General features: G+C 36.7%; 1 protein-coding gene across 1 annotated transcript in view; it reads left to right on the top strand.

The window, feature by feature from the left end:
* The window catches only part of WDR49 (WD repeat domain 49), a 117,383-nt gene extending 95,337 nt beyond the window's left edge, over positions 1-22,046 (top strand). Inside the window, exons 15-17 of the mRNA XM_077159374.1 lie at positions 8,005-8,114; positions 10,399-10,545; positions 21,747-22,046. Of these exons, the coding sequence (XP_077015489.1) occupies positions 8,005-8,114; positions 10,399-10,545; positions 21,747-21,877 (388 nt within the window). The 3' untranslated portion in view covers positions 21,878-22,046. The remainder of the gene's footprint in view (positions 1-8,004; positions 8,115-10,398; positions 10,546-21,746) is intronic.
* The last annotated feature ends 537 nt before the right edge of the window (positions 22,047-22,583 follow it).

Below are 22,583 nucleotides of genomic sequence, written 5' to 3'. Positions count from 1 at the left end.
TTATAAAGCAGAATTTCTTGTAGACATATTTTAGCCTACTACCTAAAAAAGTAGGAAAAGTATTTTAGTACTTTGATTTTTTGTCTATTCCAAGTAAGTAAAGAAATAGGGCTTACTGAGAACTGACAAGAAAATAGTTTTACGTAATTCCCACCATGCTTAAATTCAATGCTACATTCATCTCTTTTATTGAATAGATGGAACTATATAGAGGACATTCATACCCCAACTTTATTCTTGCTCCATTCTTGATGGCCTTTCACACCCACCCTGAGGGACTGACCTCCACTGCCCTTTTCAAGAAAACTTAGTTCCCATGGCTTTTCTCAACTCCTCACATGACTCTGATGGATGTCATCAAAATTCAAGGGTGGCAAGTGGTGGTGGTGATGGATTTTTAAAAATTTCTCCTCTGACTCCACCTTACTCTTTTTCTTCTTCCTTTTAGCTCACTAGCCCACAGTTTTCTACCCCTTGAAGATTGAATAAGGGATGGAAATGGAGAAGGAAAGGGCTGGCATTTTTCTGCCAGTATGGCAGATGTTCAAACTTACTCTATTTCAGGGGATACAATTGAGGTTCTTTAATGGCCTCTATCAGAGACCTCTGCACTGCGTGTTTCTGGAAACATGCACTCTTTGGCTAATCTCTTTGGCTCAGCCTCCCAATCCCCCCCGCCCCCAGCTCGTGCCTCTGACAATACACCCCACTGTCCTTTTCTGAAACTGGCAGCCCTCCCACCTTGGTCAACTCCCTCTGGGTTAACTTCTGCTTTGCGCATGGGAAACTCACTGGTCCTTGCCACACCAACTGTTCCCCTGTCATGCCCTCTCTCCTGCCCTACTGGGTAGTCCAGCCATAACTTTTGTTTGTAGACCTCTTCAGGTGTTAATGAGAAACTGGTTCACTGTGTCTCTCTAATTGTTACCCCAGGAGAAACATGATTAAGTCTTTGGCGAATCTCTGTAAATCCAGGCTTGAAATGAGAAGAAAGTTTCCTTCTCCTCCCAGGCATTGGGTGGGAGTGGAACTCAATGCACACCTCACCTACTACTCTTTCCAGTACTGGACTCTCTTCTGGTTTTTGCATACTTGTTCTCCTTATACCCTAGAGTGGTGGGTGAACTAAAGATCATGAGGTCAGTTTTGGAGCTGTCATCTTGGCAAAAGCAGACCTGCGAAAGGAGTATAACACTTCACTTTGGAATATGGGAAATGTTTTTACTTTTTAATTAATTCATTTGCTTTTAGACTTTTCAGACCTCTGCTGACAGGGAGACAAAAAGAAATTCCCCTTTAAACATCCTGTTATAGACACAATGCTTTGGTATTTGCTTTTCTGTTTCCTGGAATTATGGCTTGCTGAATGTCAAGTGGCATTTTACTTTCAGGCAGAAGGATCCTTTCGAATTAAGAAATAAAGCATGATCAGTCCCTTGTAATCAGAGAATGCTGGGAATGGAAAGATTTTACATATGATAAAATCCCCCTCCCCCAAGCCCAACTCAGTTTTACAGATGAGGAAATAAAGTCTGCAGTGTTCCTCTCCCTAGGGTAATGTAGATGGATAAGGGATGGTCTTCCTGTCACACTCCTAGAAGAGTGACGACAAGTGTAGAGTCCTGCTTAAGAGTACTTCAGCCAATGTATTGATTCCCTGTTCCTTATGACAACCTTGGTGACCGCCCCCACTTTGTGTTTTTTGTCTTCTTTTTTTTTGTATGCTGTATGGCAGAGGTCACATTTCATTCTTTTCCCCTTGTGAATATCCCCTTATTGTAGCACCATTTGTTGAGTTTTTGTTTTTTATTTGTTTGCTTGTTTTTTGTATTGGGAAGTGCATGGACTGGGAATTGAACCTGGGTCTCCCACATGGCTGACAAGAATTCTACCACTGAACCCCTCTTGCACTGCGCCTCCCACCCCTTGTATTCTTTTATCAGCCTTTCTTTAGACTTAAAAACTTGACCATTTTTACTCAGTTTTACTTCTTTCTTGGCTTCTATCTCATCTTATTTCATTTCCTAATGTTACTTGACAGATTTTATTACTACAATTAGTGCTGATATGGAGGTTCTCTACGTTCAGGTATTTCTCTGAAAACCGGAGCTTGCAGCCTACAAAATTAAGTATAAACACAGCAGAGTGATCTCACCTTGGATATAAGTTTCAGTGGGTCTTGGGCGAGTTCCAGGGGTAAAAATACACATAGTTATCTCTTTTATACAGCATTTTCAATGACAAAATAATACATCAAAAAGTATCTGTGATCTTTAAAATGCCTGCTTTTATCAACTAGAGATGCCTGGATTAAAATAATTTTAAGATTTGTAGAAATGAGATAGTGTAGAATGAATGCCGTTTAAGAACTGTTGAGCTAATTGAAAGAAAATGGCTAAAAATATATCCTCAGAATTGGCTTGTCAGGTACATCTGTCACTTCTCTCAGGAATGTGACCAGGAATCCTCTGTGGAAAACACACAAGCCCAATAAAATTGTCAGCTGTAAAATGTCCTTCATGGCTTCCAACCAATACTGAGGAGGTTAAAAATCATTTTCTCCCTAGAAAATATAGTTCTAAAAAAATGTGCCCCTGTAGTTAATCAGATTAGTAAATCCAAGGAAAGAATCCTACATTTTTTGCCCATATGAAAAATATATAATAAAAGTAAAGGTGTGGAAGAGACTGAAGGTGAAAAGGCAAGTTTTGGTGTGTATATACAGGTGGGATATATTGACATGGAGGGTGAAAACATATTAGGAAAGACAGAAAAGCAGAAAGAAAAGGCAATAGAAAATAGAAGAAGCAGGAATAATGAAGGAACACAAGAAATGATTTAAACACTGTTCTCTTTTTAACTCCAAAAATTCTTTTCTGGATAACAATCTTGGTGAATATTGTCTTCTGATTTATGCATAAAATCCTGGTTTCCATAGTGCTTAAGATATTTTATAATATTACGTGTGAGAAGTAGGAAGGTGGTAAAGAGTTATCTTCACGTTAAGTCCTGAGGAAATGAAGATGAATATAGGATTTAAGAGACTAGTAGGAAATCCAAATGCTAAGTTAACAACAGGTAGAGAGAAATGGATTTTTCTCTTCTTTAGATTCTATAAAAATTATACTACCATTAGAAGATGAAAAAAACCTGAAGCAATAAATGAAAGGACAAGATAAGGAACAAAAACCAGAGCAGACATGCATTTTTCTTAATAGACATCAATATTTGGCCCCTGGATTCCCATAAACTTATTCTAATCTAGAAAAATTAGAGGTAAGAGGAATAATTTGGATAATATAATCCTGAATATTTCTTCATCACAAAAATAATAAATGTTCATTATGGGAAATTTTGGAAGCATAAAGAAGCAAGAAGAAAAGAATGAAAATAAATCAGCTGTAGCACAACCATTACTAACATTTAGACATTTCATTCTCTATGTCTTGTTCTGGAAATACACATATATACATTTTATTCAAATGGGAACTTAGCAGACACAGTTTATAAGTTGTTTTATTCTTATTCAAAAACATACAGTGAGGGCAGGCCATGATGGCTCAGCAGGCAGAGTTCTCGCCTGCCATGTCAGAGACCCGGGTTCGATTCCCAGTGCCTGCCCATGCAAATAAAATAAAAATAAAAATAAAAACAATACAGTAAGCACATTTGCCGCTAAATCAGCATGAGTGTCCAGGAACATCAACATTTATAATAGCTCCCTAGGAATTCACTGTTGCACTCTTCTTTTTGAACATTTAGACTATTTGTAAATTTTAACCTGGAGGATATTTCCTAAAATACCTTTATGTGCACATGTGAGAGTACATGACAGAATGCAGCATTAGAATAAATTCCTTGATGTGCAATTGTTGACTCAAAGGGCTTAAAGGCATTTGGGTTTTCTTACTAATTTGAGGTCCCCAGTGTGTTCTCTCCCACTGTATGAAAATGGCTCTTTCCTGACTCTGAACCAATAGTGTATTTTATCGTTGTCTTAGAAGTATTGCCATTATAAGTTCTCATTGTTTTAAATTGTGTATTTTTATTATTTGTGAGCATATATTTTGTTCATGTTTAGTAATGTTTAATATTTCTAGTGAGCTACGTAATTGCAATAATGAAGTTAAAAGAGATACTAGGGTCTGTTATACAGCTGTATAACATATAAGGTCTGTTATATCTGATTTAAAGTCTGTTATATGCTGTAGAGTTCTCTTCTACAGCAGCCTTAAGAGAAATACATTCTAGTCTGTTCTGTTTTTTATTTTTTTTGCATGGGCAGGCACTGGGAATCGAACCCGGGTCTCTGGCATGGCAGGTGAGAACTCTGCCACTGCCCCACCATCACCTGCCATCTAGCCTGTTCTTGAGTAATTCCTGTGTGACAATACCTTAACACCTTCCATGTAGCTTCTCTCTTGCTGAACCACTCTTTATTACAGATTGGCTCTAACATTAAATCAAAATCTGTCCAGTTTTAAAACTCTCACCATTTGATCTTCATTTTTATTCTAAGACAACAAAGAGCTGACCTAGTCCCCTTATTACCTGACATATTTTCCTTTGGGCTATCATTACAAATAATTGTTTATGGGGGTATTTTATCCTATTCGTTATTAGAAACCAGAATAAAATAATCATATGAGAAATGAAACAGAAGTTTCCATTAATTTTCCAGTAAGTTTATAGAAGGTAGAAAGCGCACTTCAAGTTGATGCTCCTTAAGATATATGAAATAATTACAATGTTCTAAACTCCATATTATTGTTAGAAGAGAACTGACATTATTATTTTTATGCCATCAATTACCTAATGATTTTACCAGCAGATCTCATGAGACGTTAAATTAGAAAATTGATGGACAGCTATGAGAAAAAAACACACAAAACTTTAAAATCCCATTTTAAATCAGAATTTATATGATATAAATTATTTGGAGGATTAACAAAATAATTTCACCAAAAATGTGTGGTAATACCCCATGTATGACAAATTTAAGTACATTTAATTAAAAAAAATTGTCTTAAAATACCAGTGCAGCAAATTATTGTTTTTGAGAGTGCTACATTTCTTTTTTTTTTTTTGTTCCATCATTCTGATAGTTCCCAGTATGAGAACTGGCTCTACTAGGAAGTTGAAACTCCCTGCTTTGAGTGAGAATTTTTTCTTGCTTTAGGTGTTAGTAGCTAACACTTTACTAAGTTTTTACTATATTCCAGGCACTGTTCTTAAAGCTGTCTGTGAATTGACTCATTTACTTCTCATTACAACTCTATGAGTTAGCTACTATTATTACCCCCATTTCACAGCTGAGGAAACTGAGGCAGAGAGAAGTTAAATGACTCACCCAAGGTCAGTCAGACAGCAAGGGGTGAACCTGGGATCCAGGCAGTCTGGCACCAGAGTCAGTATACTTTGTCACCACTCTATGCTGCCTGCCCAGTTAGGAAGTGCCCTGTGAATATATAAAAAGAAGTAATTGGTCTCTGAATCAAGTTATTGAATATTTGTCAAGTATTTGCTATAGGTAAGCACCTTTGACCTTCCTTTTTATTTCTACTAGATAAGAGGACTTATCACAGACACCAGTTCTCCCTTCTATAGCCAGAGCTGAGGGATGGGAGACCACTTAGAGACTTTCCTTCTGATAGAATTTGAGGCTGAGGTTACTGGATGCCATAATAACCCTACTTCCTGCATCATCATGAGACATCCTTGTAAATAGTTGTTAAACACCTTACATTACCTTCTGTCACAACTTAGAAACCAATAGTACATTATTATTCACTAAACTCCATATTACTCAGATTTTACTATTTTTTTCCTAATGTCCTTTTTCTGCCCCAGGATCCACTCAGAATATCGCATTATATTTAGTCACCAGGTCTCCTTAAGCCTCCTCTGGAGTCTGACAATTTCTTGGATTTTTCCTTGTTTTCCGTATCCTTGGTGGCTTTGGGGAGTACTGGTCATGTATTTTGTAGAATTTCCCTCAATTTGGGTTTGTCTGTTGTTTTTCTCATGATTAGCCTGAGGTGATGGGTTATTGGGAGAAAGACAGAAGAGATAAATTGCCATGCTCATTTTACCCCCTCAAAAGTAACTGCTAACAGGTGGGCCACGGTGGCTCAGTGGCAGAGCTCTCGCCTGCCATCCTGGAGACCCAGGTTCAATTCCTGGTGCCTGCCCATGTAAAGGAAATAAAAAAAAAGTAACTGCTACCAAACTGACTTATCACTGTTGATTTTAAACCTCCTCAACTGGCCAAGTTTGTGCCCCCCAAGGTTCTCCACTATAGGTTACTTTCCCGCTCCTTTCTATTCTCTAGTCTCCAGAAGCAAGTAAGAAGAGCCTTCCACACTTAAGTTAAGCTTCACACCCTCCGGGGTGGGAGTACCTACTACACTATTTGGAATTACAGATTGCTCTCTCTGTCTCTCTCTCTCTCTTAGTTAGGGGAGCTTTGCCATCCAAAAGACGTAGGGCAGATGGGTAGTTTTCAAATTAAGTTTGAGTGCTCTCCATCACAATATGCCATTTTAAAGAGCATATTCTTTAGTAACTAATTGCTTTGAAGATAAGAATGAGGTGTCCTGAGAAAGTCCTTTCATGATAATCAGGGAATCTGTAACCATAATAGATTGCTGGTGGGTATTATAAGATTAGGCCTTATAACTATTGGGTTAAAAATACATTTTTTTCCCCAGAGAAAGTACTGTTGCTATACACTGAGGTACAAAACATTGAGAGAGTCCTAGAAGGAAGGTAATGTAAGATGTTAACGATAGGGATAATTGGGTGAGCAATGGGTGGGGACTCTGTACTATGCTCATAACTTTTCTGTAAATCTAAAGAAGTCTAAAATAGAATGTTTCTTTAAACATAAAAAAGCAGCTAGTAAAACACTACTTAAAGCTATGTAAGTAACACCCAATATTAACTTTAAGAGAGATAAATCATGTAATGTCACTTGCATTAATATTTTATATATTTTTTGAGTTTGGACGATTCTGTTAAAAAGAGGCAAAGGAAGGCAATAAATTAACATTTATTGAATAGTATGACTTGTGAGGGGCTTCACTGAACTGTCATCTGTTATGTCCTTTAAAACACCAAGAATCTATTTTATAGAGGGGGAAATTGAGGCTGAGAGTTTAGGAAACATCAACATCCCCCAGTTTCTAAATACATAGCAGAATTGGGGATAAAAATTAGAGGACGGGGAGTGGTAACTGTGGAGAGCTAATGAATGCGAGGAAGAGAGGCAGAATGGGGAGGGCTGCCCAAGAGCCCTGCAACACTCATATTTTGCTAAAAATGGGAGTGTTTTCTGGCATGATGCTCTCAAGAGACTAACAATTAATTTTGGCAGCATGACTTGCAACTAATAATGTTAAGGTCTGTGACAGTGAATGTTGAATGCATCGGAGACCATTCTCTGGTTTCTGACTGGAATTATACTTGGTTACGTAATGATTTCACTCCCTTGGTTTGATTGACACAAGCCTTTTCTGTGGAACCATGTTAACTTGACGTTTTCTCATAGATTTATATGACGCATCTCAAAAGCATGGAACTTTCTTGCATTTTGGATACCATAAGTAAAGATCCAAGGCAATGTCAGGCAATAAGTACATACCCCGATGCCCAATTTCACAGTCACCTATGTAGTTTACACACATGGCAAGGACAGCGTGCACGTGTTTCTGTGCAATTTTTCTTCCATATAGTTTTTCGTTAACCTTCCACTTATAGGAATGGGGTCTTTGCTTAAGCAGCTCTCAGACTCTCACCCTTTTCTATGTTATCAACTGACTATTTGGCATTTTATTCAAAGACATGGCTTGACTATTGTAAAAAAATGTCACTACTGAGGTACACAGAAAAATAAATGTTTGTTTGCTTTGTTTTGTCAAAGTCAGGTGTGCGCTTATAGCCAGAGAATGTCTGTTCATTCTATGTGGTTAATATTTTATTCCATCATGAATTATTTTCTTCCAGTGTCATATCATCAGAAGATATAAATTTGGATATGAAGTACAAAGAAATAACTATCCATAAGAAAAAAACACGTAAACTTTCCAATAGTGACATTATCCAAAAATCAACCAGTAAGTAATCATTGTTGCTGTATTTTTTTATGATGTTATTTTTAAACATACTTTAGTATGAAATATAACATATATATAAAAAAGCAATAAATTTCAAAGCACACTGCAACAATTAGTTGTAGAACAGATTTCAAAGTTTGGTATGGGTTACAGTTCCATAATTTCACGTTTTTCCCTCTAGCTGCTCCAAGACACTGGAGACTGAAATAAATGTCAATATTCAGCAATCATACTCATTTGTTAAATCCTATCTTCTCCTCTGATTCTTCTCCCAATCTTTATGGGTAACTGGGCTATGGTCATTCTAACTTTTTCATATTGGAAAGTAGTGTCAACAATATGGGATAGGAGTATAGAAATGGTTGATGTTCTTGGAACATTCTTGGTGAAACTTTTGTAGAATCTCATATAGAGCCCTGGGTTTTCTTTAAGGTTAATAGGAATGGTTTTGGTTGGGGTTTGGCAAACCAGGGCATATAATGTTTTTTTTATAGGTTGATATAATTAAGACAAATAGTCTATATGCTATGCTATTTTTTTAACAAACTGATGTAAAGGTTCATGATCTCCATTTTACAAAAGCTCAGAGACATTAAGTGATTGGTCCAGGTCTGCACAGCACAAACCTGTCCAAGGCTGCACAGCAAAAGCTGCCATACAGAAATATAAGGTCTAAGCCAGAAAATATATTCGAAGTGCTTACTGTAGTTTCCCCCCAAATATTTGGCACCACAATGTTAATTTTTTCCCCTAACTGTTTAAGAGAAGAGGATGAATAAAAATTGTCTTTGCTCTTAGGAAGCCTAAAACCATTTGGAAAAAATGCATTGGTCTAGTTTTTGGTGGACCAGAAAAGAACCATGAAAAATGTAATTGAAACAAAGGATTCACTATCACAATGAAGTGAATCATTTACAAACTTGTGTGAGAATCATTTTCAAATTTCCATCATATCATGAGACTTTTTTACTCTTTTTCACCTTATATCCAAGGGGAAACTGTGCTCCCATAGAGCAGATATGCTGATTATAGAATTTCTGGAAAAACTTAGCTATCAAAAGGTACATAATTATTTGCTACCAGTCAGTATACATTTATAATCTCATATATTCCATAGTGTTCCTGAGCTATTATATGTATTTTGAACAGTGCCTGCCACATTGTAGACCCTTAATATGATTATCATTATTATTATTATGTACCTTGGTGCACAACCTTTGGAGTTAAACATTTTTGAGGTTAAATCCCTGATCTGCCCTTTACCTTATTATAGACTCAGACAAATCACTGAAGCATTCAGAGCCTCTGCTTCCTTATCTGCCAGGTACATATGATGACATCATACAGGGTGTAGTGATTCCTTCTTTGACCAATATAGCACATTGACTCAAAGCATGGTCCCTGGTCTAGCAGCATCAGCAACACCTGGAACTTGTTAGAAATGTATATTCTGGTGCTCTACTCCAGCCAAACTAAGAAAAAACTGGAATCTAGGTTTCCATAGGCTCTCCATGGGATTCTTTTGCTGATTAAAGTTTGAGAATCACTGACATAGCACATCACTAGTCCTTAGCAGGTGTGGAATATGTATACTTCCTTTTCCTAGGTAATGAGACCATTGCAATGGCAACAGGACAGTTCTTGCCTTCACAAAGCCAACAACCCAACATAGATATTAAACCAAACCTTGAATTAAGCTTTTGTTGATTTCCATTTCCATTTATCACATGAAGCAAAATGAAAACTTTTTTTTTTTCATTTTATCCAGGACTTTGCTCTTAGGAATGTGGTTAAAATAGCTTCCCACCATCTCATTGTGCACAGAAATACAATAACCCAGCTCTGGTTTACATTTTAGCAAGATGAAAAAGCACCTGAAAATTCAAAATTGTAGATGTTTTGTTGAATTAAACATTAGAAACGTAGATTCCGTTTCACAAAGGACACAATTTTCTTGTCGATGGAAGAGAGACTGGAGCTTTTCCAAAACTTCAGAATACTCATTTTCAAGTGAAAATAGCAAAAGAATACAAGATAAAAATAAATAAATAAATAAATGTGAAGCCTAGAATTCTTTTGGTTACTTTGGATAGAAAGGACCATGTGGATTTCTCTTGAGCAGCTGTGTTGATAGCGTTTGCTGATCATTGCAGCTGTACCAGCTGAGTAAGAGGAAGGATAAATTTTAAAACATTAACTTTGCTGAGAAGTGTGCTAGCTTCTTCCGAGGAATTACTGATACTGTATTTTTCTCCCATCCTCCCCTGAAACCTGCTTTGAGAAGGCGCATTTAGGTCATTAAACATCAGAGCCCTGAAGGAACTTCCCGAAGTGAATAAACCTGCTTTTCTTCTTGACCCTGAGAAATACTTTAAGGAAGAGCCAGACGAGGAAAACCCCCAAATTCCAGAGCTTCCATCACTTTCCGAAAGTAAGTCCTCAGCCATCATAAACCTTCATCGTCTCCCCCCATGAAACTCAACTCATTTAAAAATAAAGTAGAAAAGCATGAAAGTAGAAAGCGTTGTGTTGTGAGGTTGCAGGGAAATGAAGTGTGGCATGACTGTTAAGATTTATTGCTCGGTTGCAGATCTGCGCTTTCAGAAAGGATAGCCAATGGGCTGGAACACATGAAAGGTCTTTTTATTTTGTAGCTTTTCTGAAGTCAGAATGTCATGAGCATGTATCATGAATCTGCCGTGGATGAGAAACCCTGCCCCCAAATAACCTTAATTTTTGAAACTGATGCCGGAGAAAGAAACATCATAAGACTGCCTTGGAACAGAATCTCTGACAAACTTAATTTGTTCTTTTCATGTGAAACACTAAAAATAGAGGCTACTTAAAGTGTATTGTCTTGGAGGCTTCCAGCTGCAATGCTAAGTTAATATGATGATAGGACAGAGAAGGAAGTTTAAGTTAGACAATATAAGTGAATGATCTCTGGAGATTTGGAAACAAGATGTGCAGAAGGGATGCTTTATTTTTCAGACCATTATAGGAATCTGAGTTTCTGTGAATTTGGAGAATAATGTCTGGACAAAAATCCTCCCAGCAAATGGGGGCCTTATGGGATTTGCAACTCCTTGTGGGAGCACAAGGCACAACCTGATTCTCAGCGAAGCACTCAGCTCGCATATGGATACTGCAGGGAAACTCATTAAAATAATTAATGAAAAATTCCTGTGACCGTGAAAAGATCAGAAATGCACTTGAGTCATCTCAAATTTATAGTCTCTGAAATTTTCAAATCCTCTGAGAAAGAAGTTCAGTATCATCCCTGAGGAATATTAATTGGTGCAGTAGGGAGGTATTTATTTCCTTATGGAGATGATGGAATTTTGCCTTCCATCCATTGCATGTGTCCCCTGGGGAAAAGGGGTGTGCTGTTTGGAAGCAAAGGTCTGGAGAATGGGAGGGGATCATAACACATTCTGCTTAACATCATATACTCTTTGCCTAGAAGATTCTGAACTAGCGTTTGCCCATTTATGTATTCAGCCTTTCCCTAATTAGATATTGAATGCTCACTCTGGCCAGTGCCTGTGCAGGATGCTGGAGATTCAGAGAGAGTGGATGGGCCCAGTCTTCAGAGATCTCGTAGTATAGTTGGGGAAATAGACAGAGAAGGAAACAAATAATTTTTTGCAATAAGATCTATGATGAAAATAAGCAGTGAGTATTGTAGGGGTACATGGAGATTTAGAAATGGTTTTTTGAGGGCAGCTAAATTATGTCTAAGCTGGATATTAAAAGTCAAGTTGATATTAGCTAGGCAAGAAAAGAGGGGAGTGATGTTTTTGGCAAAGGTGTAACGCATATGCAAGTGTAAGGTGGCATGAGTAACGTGGTATGTGAAGGGTTCTATTGTAGCTCCAGCAGGTTGGGGTCTATTAGAAGCAGGGTGAGAATGAAGGCTAGCCAGGGAGATGGAGGCCAGCTCATGGAGCACTTGCAAACTGCTGAGAAGTTTGGTGAGGTCGTCTCTGTTCAAATCGTGTTCCCTCTGCAGCCTGTTCTCGTGCTGCTTTCTAAAACCAGCCATTTTACAATATTACTCATTTTTATCACTTTCCTTTCAAATTGTTCATCTCCTTTTCAGGAGAATGCTGCTGAATTTTAAAATTGTTATTATAAAAGAGCACTTTTTTTCAGTGCTGTTACTTTGAAGACTTGGTGAAAGATCTTTGTTCTTGCTTTCCTATTTTTCTTCTCCAGGAACCACTGTTGAGCACCATTCATCCTAACTACTGCGCTTTGAGTACTTTTTTTTTTTCCGCAGCTGAGACTCGATATATGTGTATGTTTGCTCTTTATTCATGCTATGGTATATAACACTTACCAGAGTCAGTTGCTGATAAATAAAAAATAATAAAACTAAGTGAATCACACATTTGAATGTGGTTAAAAGGGGGTGAATGTTAGATTGTATATATGGTAGTAAGAATAGAAAAAAAAAATCCATAGAACTGCACACTGCAGTATAACCTAAGTTAACCCATGGTCTAAAGTTAACAGTACAATGATAAAAATGCACTTTCACCAATTTTAACAAATTGTACCATAACAATGCACGGTATTAGTTATAGATTGTATATGGGAATCCTGTATTTTATGCATGATTGTTCTGTAAACCCAAATACCAATATATTACTCAATTACCAATATATTCCCCATCTAAGCAATCATTAGAGAGTCTACCTTAAGTCTGCACTGCCTTTTATACACATTCTTGCAATCTCCATAATTAAGTATGTCAAAGGTCATTGGCAATTGTACGATGAGAGGCAATTTTCCAGACTTACTTTCAAGGTTTTAAAGTATCACTTTGGAATTTGGCACAGTTTTCAAACACTTCATAATCCGTAAGTGACTTTTTAGTCCTACCTACTGGGTTTTTAATGTCCTTTTGTATTCTTTTTCTTTTCCATTTAACTTGAAACTCTCTCTTTGCTTCCAAGTTGTTCCCAATGGGTTCCCAAACAGCTTGAAACTCCTGTTTGATATGCCTTATTAAAAAAACTGAAAATGGCTTAGAACTAGCTCTGGGTCAGGTTTTGCCAATAAATTCCCCAGAATCCATTCACGTTGTATCTATAAAATCTTTAAAACTTCGAGGCTAGAGAATATGCTGCATTAATGATACTATGGCTGAACTGTTGTTGTTGTTGTTGTCGTTTGGCTCTTTCAAAAGCAAAATGCATCATACAATTAAGAAGATTATTTTAGTCTGCTGTTGCGTAGGGAGAGCATCATTAATGAGGAACATCTCAAAGAAAAGGAATGATCCAAACTTTTAAGGGGGCAGGTGCACAAATGTCATCCTCAAGTCTTCTAGACCACCTAAGGAAAAACAGAGAGGGTCTTATCTTAAAATATGTGAGAATAGAGAGGTCCTCTGTGGTTAGCTGCTTCCAGAATCTGAAAGGGTGGGGGGATTTCTTCATTGGCTCAGCTTTCCCAGAGCACAGGGCTCAGGTAAGGTTCAATAGTGTCAGTATCCCCCTTTTTTCAAAACAAATGAATGTCTTTCACCTCTGAACCACTCAGAGTCAATCACATGCCTCCTGGTCTTGAGGAAGCTGGGTCTAAGAAACCATCTTTTGGGGATTCTTATTGGTATTGCAAAATCAGACAAACCTAGGCTGAGAGGTGGTGGCAAGGGTCAGTTGTAGAGTCCACCCAGTTATGGATCTCCACAGTCAGGTTTTAGTTCTTGGTTACAGTGTCCCCAAGTTCTAGGGAGAAAAACTAGAAAAGTTTGTAGGGTTATATCTAGAAATTGAAGGAAACCAAAATAATCGAAAATTTGGTAAGGGTTGACTATTTGTGTAAGGTAACAAGTTTCAGTCCAGTTTGCAGATAGGTATCCCAAATGGTTTCCCTACAAAGGGTGAGAAGTCAATTCACACTCTACCAGACAAGAGAGTGTGCATATTTGTCAGTACACTGCAATTTAAGAAAAGGAACAATGTAGTTCAGAAGCGGTGAACTCAACTAGAATCTGACAATCCAGAAGGATGTGCTAGAGACAATGCATGGTTTTCCATTTTTTCCCCACAGTTCTGAAACTATGGGGTTTTAATAAGATCAGTTTAGTATGTTTTTGCTTTAGAATATAGCCTTAAATTTAGTACTAGTAAAGAAAAAAAATTGCTGATATTATGTAAAAATGCTTAGTTGAACAAATAATTAAAATGCAGGAAGAAAGCATCTATGATGCATTCCTTTCAAGTAAGAAATGAGAGATTGCTCTACATGGCATGCATCAGAAAATTTTAGATAATTAAAGATCTAGAATGATTACCAAACTCAGAGGCATTTTAGGGTAGAAATCCTTCCTTTTATTCCATTTCTTTTTATTTTTTACCAATATATCACCAAGTCATCCTGAAAATCACACATACATACATACACATTCAAAATTTGGGAAGTAGTTAATGTAAGAATAAAATTAAGTTTTGCTTTCACGCAAGATGGTGCAGGAAAGGGGCTACAGGAAAGCTCAAATTGGTCTTATAGGCAAGGAAGGAGAGAACCTCTGATGTAAGTCTAGAACTGGTGCCAAATTGGAAGAAACAAATTTAAATCAGTAAAGGCCAAGGTCACTGAAATGTAAAGCGTAGTCAAAAGTGGGAACCTTCGGTGGGAAATTTGAATTTGACCATCTAGATAGGTTGTAACCTCTGGAGCGTCCAGTCAGCAGATAAACAGGGGAGGGGCCTGCATGCTAGGCGTAGGATATAAAAACCTATGGCATTCAGTTGCTTGGCATGCCAGCCACCATTTTTAGGCTGGGCGCCCATTTGTACAAGACCATGAATAAGTTCTTTTCTTCTCCACAATTGGGTGAATGTTTATTCTCTTTCAGGTTGGCTTTCTAACAGTTAATATATATAAAACACATTTTTAGAAGTTTCAACAGGTCCCAAACCACCATCACTTATGAATCATATGAACACTATTCAAGTATTTTGACCAATCCTCACCCCTTTCTCACCAACTTGCTATCTTTATTACCTGATTCTTTGTGGCTGAAAACCAATGACCGATCAGCAATGCCAATCTAGACTTTAGATTTAGTAATTAGAGTTTTGACATCAAAATATAATCAGTGGCTAATACCGTGGCCATCACACGGGAGTCTGATAGAAATGCAACCTTCTCTGCCCCCTCCCCCCCACTTCTAGACCTACTGGATCAATACCTGAATTTTAATATGATTCTCAGATGATTCTTACAGATGTTAAACTTTAAAAAGCGCTGGTCCAGATAACTTAGAATAGGATGGAGGATGAGAACCAGAAAGCAGTTTTTTTTTTTTTGAAAACTGTTCAGTCAAAGACTAACAGCTGGTCATTGCGATGCTATATTTAAATAAAGTAGCTGACAAGTACCTTCTTGCCGGGCTAGCATTGTGAATGTTGCTCTATTGTTCATCCGACTTAGTTGCCAATCAGGGTGCAAGGGAAGGATCAGAAGACGAAAGATTAACTGACTCTGCTGTATTAAAATCACAATATCAGTGTACTTAGAGAAAGTGTGTTGGATTGCTTTAATGACCACCACTTAATTCACTTTCCTTGCTTTTAAAACACCTTTGTGGTTATCATTATAACAAATCTTGTCAGGCAACCGACCATAAAGTGAAGTGATGACTGTTTAAATGTCATGCTTTCCCAGGTAGAAAATAGTGCATGTAAATGGTTACCAATAACACTGGGTGCTTGATTTTTAAGAGCTGGGGTTGGGGGAAGGAGTGTAGTCTCTGACAAAAGACAGCAGGGACTACCCCTTTTCCTCCACTGTAGAGCCCTGAGGTCTGTGGAATGCAGAAATTCCAAACTCAAGGAGTGACTTGTCCCTTAGTATGCCTGGAGGTTCCTTCATTCATTCCACAAACATATTTTTCAGCACCTTTCATGTACCAGACCCAATGCTAGATGGTATGAGTATATAGTGTGCAAGAGTAGGCAAGGTCTTTGCTCTCAGTAAACTCATTACCTAGGGGAACAGAGAGAGACAATAAATAGTTAATAAGTAAAAGAACAAGATAAGTTTTGATAGCAATATTAATACTGAAGAACTGAAGAAAATAAAGCAAGATGATGTGATAGAGTGTGATTAAGGGGTTATGTCAGTGAAGAGCTCTCTGTAATTTGAACTGAATCCTGAAATGAAAGATGCAGTCCCACAAAGACTTTAGGGCAGATTATTCCAGGGAGAGGGAACAAAAGTGTAAAGCCACTGAAGTGGGAGCAAGGCTGTGGTGTTCCAGGGACAGAAAGGTCAGAGAGCAGATTGGTATGAAATGAGGTTGGAGGGGAGAAAGAGTCACATCCTGTGGGGCCATAGAGCCTTGCAAGGAATTTGGATTTATTCTAACTGTTAAAGGAAGTCTTTGGGTACCAGAGACCTGGGTTCAATTCCCAGTTCCTACTTATGCAAAAAAAAAAAAAAAAAGGAAGTCTCTGTAGAGTTTTAAGAAGAGATGCGATTACATGAGTCAAATCAGTCTGATTGTCCTAATAAGAACACATCACCCTTGTGGATTATTTTGGGGTCAACAGTGTACTTCCTGTCAAGTGGTTCAGTCAGGGTTCAACCAGGAAAGAAGGACATATAGTACACATGGTAAGAACTTTATTATAAGAATTTGGCTTATGTGATTGCTTATGCTTGCTGCCTCATCATGTCCAAAATCTGTAGGCAGTCAGGAAGGGAGGTCATAAGATAGCATATAGGCACAGGCAGAAGCTGTTATCCATAGGTGGAATTGCTTCTTATTCTGAGGGAAGCCACAGCCTAGCTTTTAAGGTCTTCCAATATTAATTAAGTCTGACCCACCAAGATTACCCAGGATAAATAATCTCCCTTATTGAAAGTAAGCTATTAGAGGCTTTCCTTACACCTGCAAATTTCCTTCAGTCCTTTCAACTGCAATACCTAGATTAGTTTTTGATGGAAATAACTGAGCACCATAGTCAACCTAAGTTAATACGTCCAAAAAGGCAGCATGTCAGAGTTACAGATGTTCTTTTATGTTCTTTGCAAATTTCAATACATGGTTAATGCTTCCTTATGTGTATAATAATCCATGGCAGATGCACTTCCATCATCATATGAAAACTTTATGCCATTTATCCAAGAGAAGTTTCTATAAATAGTGAGAGGGATTGATTACCATTATCCATTTAGAAAGTGTTAAGCTAATGACATAGGTTTTGCCCCAAGAATAGGACGTAAGATGAAGTCAGTGAAGGTTAAGTTTTACATCCTCTTACCTGCAAAACTGTTAGGAATTGCTCAGAGTTGTTAGAGCTGTAGCTGAGGAGGGAAAGTCAGGTTGCAAGCAAAAATCATTTCCGTGCAAACATTTTGGGCGCTTTTCCTAAACAAGTTCTCAGAAGGAAAAAACTTGGCCCCAGCGATTTGCTGAGATTCATTTCCTCATTCTAAGTGGATAGTCACTTTTTTGTATATATGTATTTTAAAACTAATATTGTATTTATAGCTTAACATTCTTTTTCAAGAGAGCTCCCCACATTATAAGCTGCAGACAAGGACCCACTGGTGCCTATGTGAACTTTAAAATACCTGGTTTTAACTCAAAAGCAATCAGCCATCCTCTAGACATAGTCACTCTCTAGCTCTTACAAGAACCTGTCAGTTACTTACTGGTTTAATTGCCCTGAAACCTAATCAATTACAGTGAAAATTCCCCCTTGAGTTGAGAAACAAATCTCAGTAAAACAGCTAGAGTTTTTTTTCAAAAATAACATTCTGGCTTCTGGAGTCTATCTCTGGAGAATTTTAAGCATTTGAAATTCCTTCTGATTATGATATGCTAATCTGCAGTCCTATGAGACAGGAGCCAATGCTAATGTACAGAAATCCACATTGTCTTATATGGCTGGTTTAAGGCAAATGGAAAGTAGTAGCTTTTCATTTATACTTCATTTATGAGCTAGCTCCAGGTTTATTAATTTTTTGTCTTATTGCTAATGTAGAGAAAATATTCAACCAGGCCAAATATTAGAATATATATATGAAATGTTTTTCCATTAGAAGTTTCTCTCCCTCCCATGTCTCTCCTTTGCCCAATTCCACTCTCAACCATTTCTGGTAACCACTCTTACTGGCCTCTGGTATGTAGTTTCAAGGTTTTTACGTGTGTTTATGACTTTAGATTGTGACCCCCTGCTTTCTTTTGGTTTTCATTTGTCCAGTGTCTTTTTCCCATCATTTTATTTCAAATTACTGAAATCACTTTTTTATAGATGTTTTTTGTTTTCGCTTTTTGATCCATTTAAAACCTTGTTTTTTTTTAAATCAAGAAATTTGAGCACATTTAAATTTATAGATATGGTAGACAGATATATCTGGTTTTGCACTCATACTATTTTATGCAATTTTTCTGTGTGTGTGCATGAGATAGATATGTGTGTGTATATGTTTTCACTGTCTGGTCTGCTTTTTCTCCTTTTTGTTTTTTTTTAATTTGGTGTGGTGTTGGTGGTAGTTATATGGTTAGCTCAGTGGTTACCTTTATCATCAAATGTTTATATGACTTCCCAAATCCTTTATTTCTTTAAGACAATGAATGTTAGATTGATGCCATGAGTGATAAAATTAAAATGTTTCTCATTTCTCCTCTCTTTTTCCACCCCACAGTTTTACTCAATAATGCTATCGTGTGCTGACTGTTATGTAGTTAAATTGCTTTTGCTGGTATTACTTGACCTTTGTCTCTTGGCTATTCATTTGAATTGACTCATCTCAAAAGAAGCTTCTTTTTCCCATCCCCTCCCAATTTTTGTTGACTGCCAGTCATGTAGCATTTACTTTTTATTTTATTATCCTGAACTCTACATTGTTTTTATCTTGGTTCTGTATTTAAATATATTCTGTGCACACCACCAGGTCTTTTCCAAATTTTCCTCCCTCGTTTCTCAGTTTATCTTTTAGTAATTTCCTCGCAAAGGGCCATGCTTGGGACCATGGTCCCTGAATTCCCTGCATATTTGAAACTATTTGTAGTTGTCAGATTTGAGGGACAGTTGGAATATACATAATATTCTTGACTCAAATGTTCTATACTTGATTATCTCATGGTTGTTGATCAATTGTCTTCTGGTATTCATCATTTCTATGATGGTATCTAATGGCAAGAAAGATATTTTTCTCCTTTTGAATGACTTGATCATTTTGTCTGGCTGCCAGATTATTTTCTTTACCTCTAAAGTCTAATCACTTTGCTAGAACATGCCTGGGTTTTGACTATTCTGAGTAATATATCGTTGGCATAGATTGTGTCCTTTCAGTAAGCGTCCAGTATCTTTCATCTGAGGAAAGTTGTATTAAATGATATCTTTAAGTATTTGTTCCGCTTTGATTTTCTTTCTTAAGGACTCATTCCAATTTTGAGTTTCTTGGATCTATTATTTTCTGTCTTCAATGTCTAGCCTTTCTCTCTAATGCTTTCTTTTTTAAATTTTCATCTTATTATATTTGTTTTTTTTTTCATTTCTATACTGTTTTCTCTTGTGCACAGTCTATTCTCCCTTGTAACATTTTTTTTTCCATTTTTTTCCCTTAGTTCAGCCAGTTCACATTTTCTCACACTTTTGTATCTACCTCTCTTCACCGAGTTCTTTCAATTCTGCTTTGGGATCTGCCTTCAGATCTTCCTTCCTTCAATTGCCTTTTTAAGTTTTTCTCTAATTTATGGCAGAATGCTTGGTAACATTGATATATCCAATGGCAACATTCTTCTCTTGGTATTTCCATCATTTGAATAATCTTGCTGTGCTTATCCATTGTTTTGTTTTCATTTCGTTTTGCTTATATTTGTAACCATGCAGTGCCTCTTCCTTTAATTCCTCTTTTAATTAACTGGTTTTAAGGAATTGTGTTTCCTTAGATCTAAAATTTGCAATAAAATCCTGTGTGAGAGCTGGGGATGTGGGATCAGGGTTCCTTTCAATATTTTACAACACACAGCAACAGACTGCTTTTTGCAAAGACACTTTGTGTATACAATTATTTATATAGCCCTGCTTCAGCTGTTTCTCTGAAACAAACCGAGGTCAAGGACAGTTTCTACTTCTAGCCCTGTTCCCCTAAATTTAGTATCCAGAGCTAAAATCTAATGATACAGCAATGTGTGGCAGAGTAAGCCCCCCACTTTTAATAAGTGTCAGTTTGCTAGCACTCTCTGAGAGGCTCCCATGGCTGGCCTTTACCCTCTCTATACTTAATTTTTGATGTGTAGCCTCTGCACATTCTCTGCAGTTTATCTGTCCTTCATATTTTGAGACTGCAGATTACAACATTTTTGTGTACTGCTCAAGGTAGAATCTGGTTGCAGGGATATTTCCCCAAATGCTTCTGGTCGTTTTTGTATAATTTCCAGGTGCAAGGAGGGAAGGATGTTTTGACTTATGCAGTCATGTTTGTCCTGAAGGTGGAGAGTTCTGTTTTGTTTTGTTTTTAATAAAAATTCACAAAGATACCACTGAACTGTGAAATCATTCAGTGTTTAAGTGTCTTTGTTTCACATTCCCTTACAAGTTACAGTCCTCCTCAGTGCAGCTCCAATCTTAAATTCCACTTTATTCTTAATATAGTTCTTAATATATATCCTTAATATATTTTATGCTTCTGTAGCTTTTGTTTCTTAATACTTTCATTTGTTTCGTTCCTTCTACTTGACATTTCTTTTTCTCTTTGCCAACTTTTCCCAACCTCCATGATCTTTATTACCAATTAGAATTCTAGCTGGACATCAAGGACTATATCACATAGAGTCTAATTTTTAAAGCTTTTCTTCTGATACCTGAATATTTGCATAATCTCTTTATATGTTTAAGCAGAGTTTATATTGCTCAGATTCTTTTAGAACTGTATCATACTATATATTTTATTTCAGTTACTTGGGTACTGTTCCTACTTTCTACCAGTTGGAAGAAAGCCTGTGATTTAGTCATATTTATGTTCCATTTATTCCTGAGCACAGAACATTGTGCATAATGTACATTCAATAAACATTTGTTGAAATGTTAAAATTAAGCAAAAGGCCAAGATGATCTTGAATGCATAGTATAATTTCCCTCTGCTTCTCACTGATGCACAATATAATCACCCATGAAGATGATTTGGCTTTTTTTTTTTCCTGAAGTCACAGATCCCTGTAGATCAAAATATCTTATATAAGGATGTGATTGCAGATGCTCTTGTTTAGTCATGCAGATAGTCACTCTGTGTTTTGATTATTTTAATTGTCTTATTTCAATGCAGAATATATATTTTTGGCTCTTTATGGGTTCTTGATAGCTGTTAAGTAGATTAAAGAATAAAAATAGAAACCCAAGCTCCTTTAGTCCTCTGCTTTTAAATGGAGAATCTCTGTTGTAATAATTAATAAAATGGACTCTATTACAATTTAGTTTTTAAATTCAAATGGAAGTAAAAGCAATGGCAGAAGCATAAACACCATTTCCCCAAACACACGCTTATTTTTAGAAATATATAGACTTTTAAGGTAAAACATCAGAATTTTCCCCACTATTTGATTTAATAGAGTCTCTTACCAAATATAACTTTCATGCCATTTTATTAATCATTTTGTAGCTTTGAAAGCTGTATTTGATGAGAAAATCCTGTTCCCCAAAGAGATTCTGGATCGTGAACGAAGAGCCAAGCAATTATGTCAAGAAACGAGTAGTGAAGGGAAGATAAAAAGAAATAAGAAGCAATTATAATTGAAGGACAAATATTTCATTGTCATAAAACTGCAGATATAAAAGTAAGAAAAATAAAGGATTTTGCCCCTTTCTTTTCTATACTTCTAGTATTTTTAATGATTTAATTGTAAAATTGGCAATTAGACTTGCCGATAGCAGCCTTTTCTGTTAAGGTTTATTGTCTTAGATCTGTTCTACATACTTATTGGGAAATTATGGATATGTGTCACTTCTATTCTTTGATATATACTTTAAAATAGAGAGAAATGGAATAACTAAAGAGATAATATCCTTGAAAAAAATTCGAAGGGCCTGAGGCTAAAAAAGGACATACTCAAAGTGGAAGGTCAAGTAGGAAACAATGGGTTCTGAAATTCACTGCCTTGCTTTTTTGACCCATTTTCTTTATAAACATCACCATCCATCAGGTAATCAATATTTTTATGCTACTTTATTTACTGTGTCTTATAGAAGACATTTCATAAGTTCACTTGCATATTTTAGTTACTGTATATTTAAATTTTAATGTATTTTCAAGAATATCTGTATTTTAATGAGAATTTTAAAACAATATATGCTGTCAGTGGAGGAACTGACAATATATAGGGGCATCCTTTCTCTCGAGACTGTGAAATTTCATCTTGTTGAAATCTCACAATAGCCATATGAGGTGGATATCATTTTATCTATTTTAAGTTTAAAATCTGATATTTGGGTTCAATAG

This window comes from Tamandua tetradactyla, chromosome 5, assembly GCF_023851605.1.
Source record: "Tamandua tetradactyla isolate mTamTet1 chromosome 5, mTamTet1.pri, whole genome shotgun sequence".
In the NCBI taxonomy this organism is placed as follows: Eukaryota; Metazoa; Chordata; class Mammalia; order Pilosa; family Myrmecophagidae; genus Tamandua; species Tamandua tetradactyla.
This window is presented reverse-complemented; position numbering and strand designations above follow the sequence as displayed.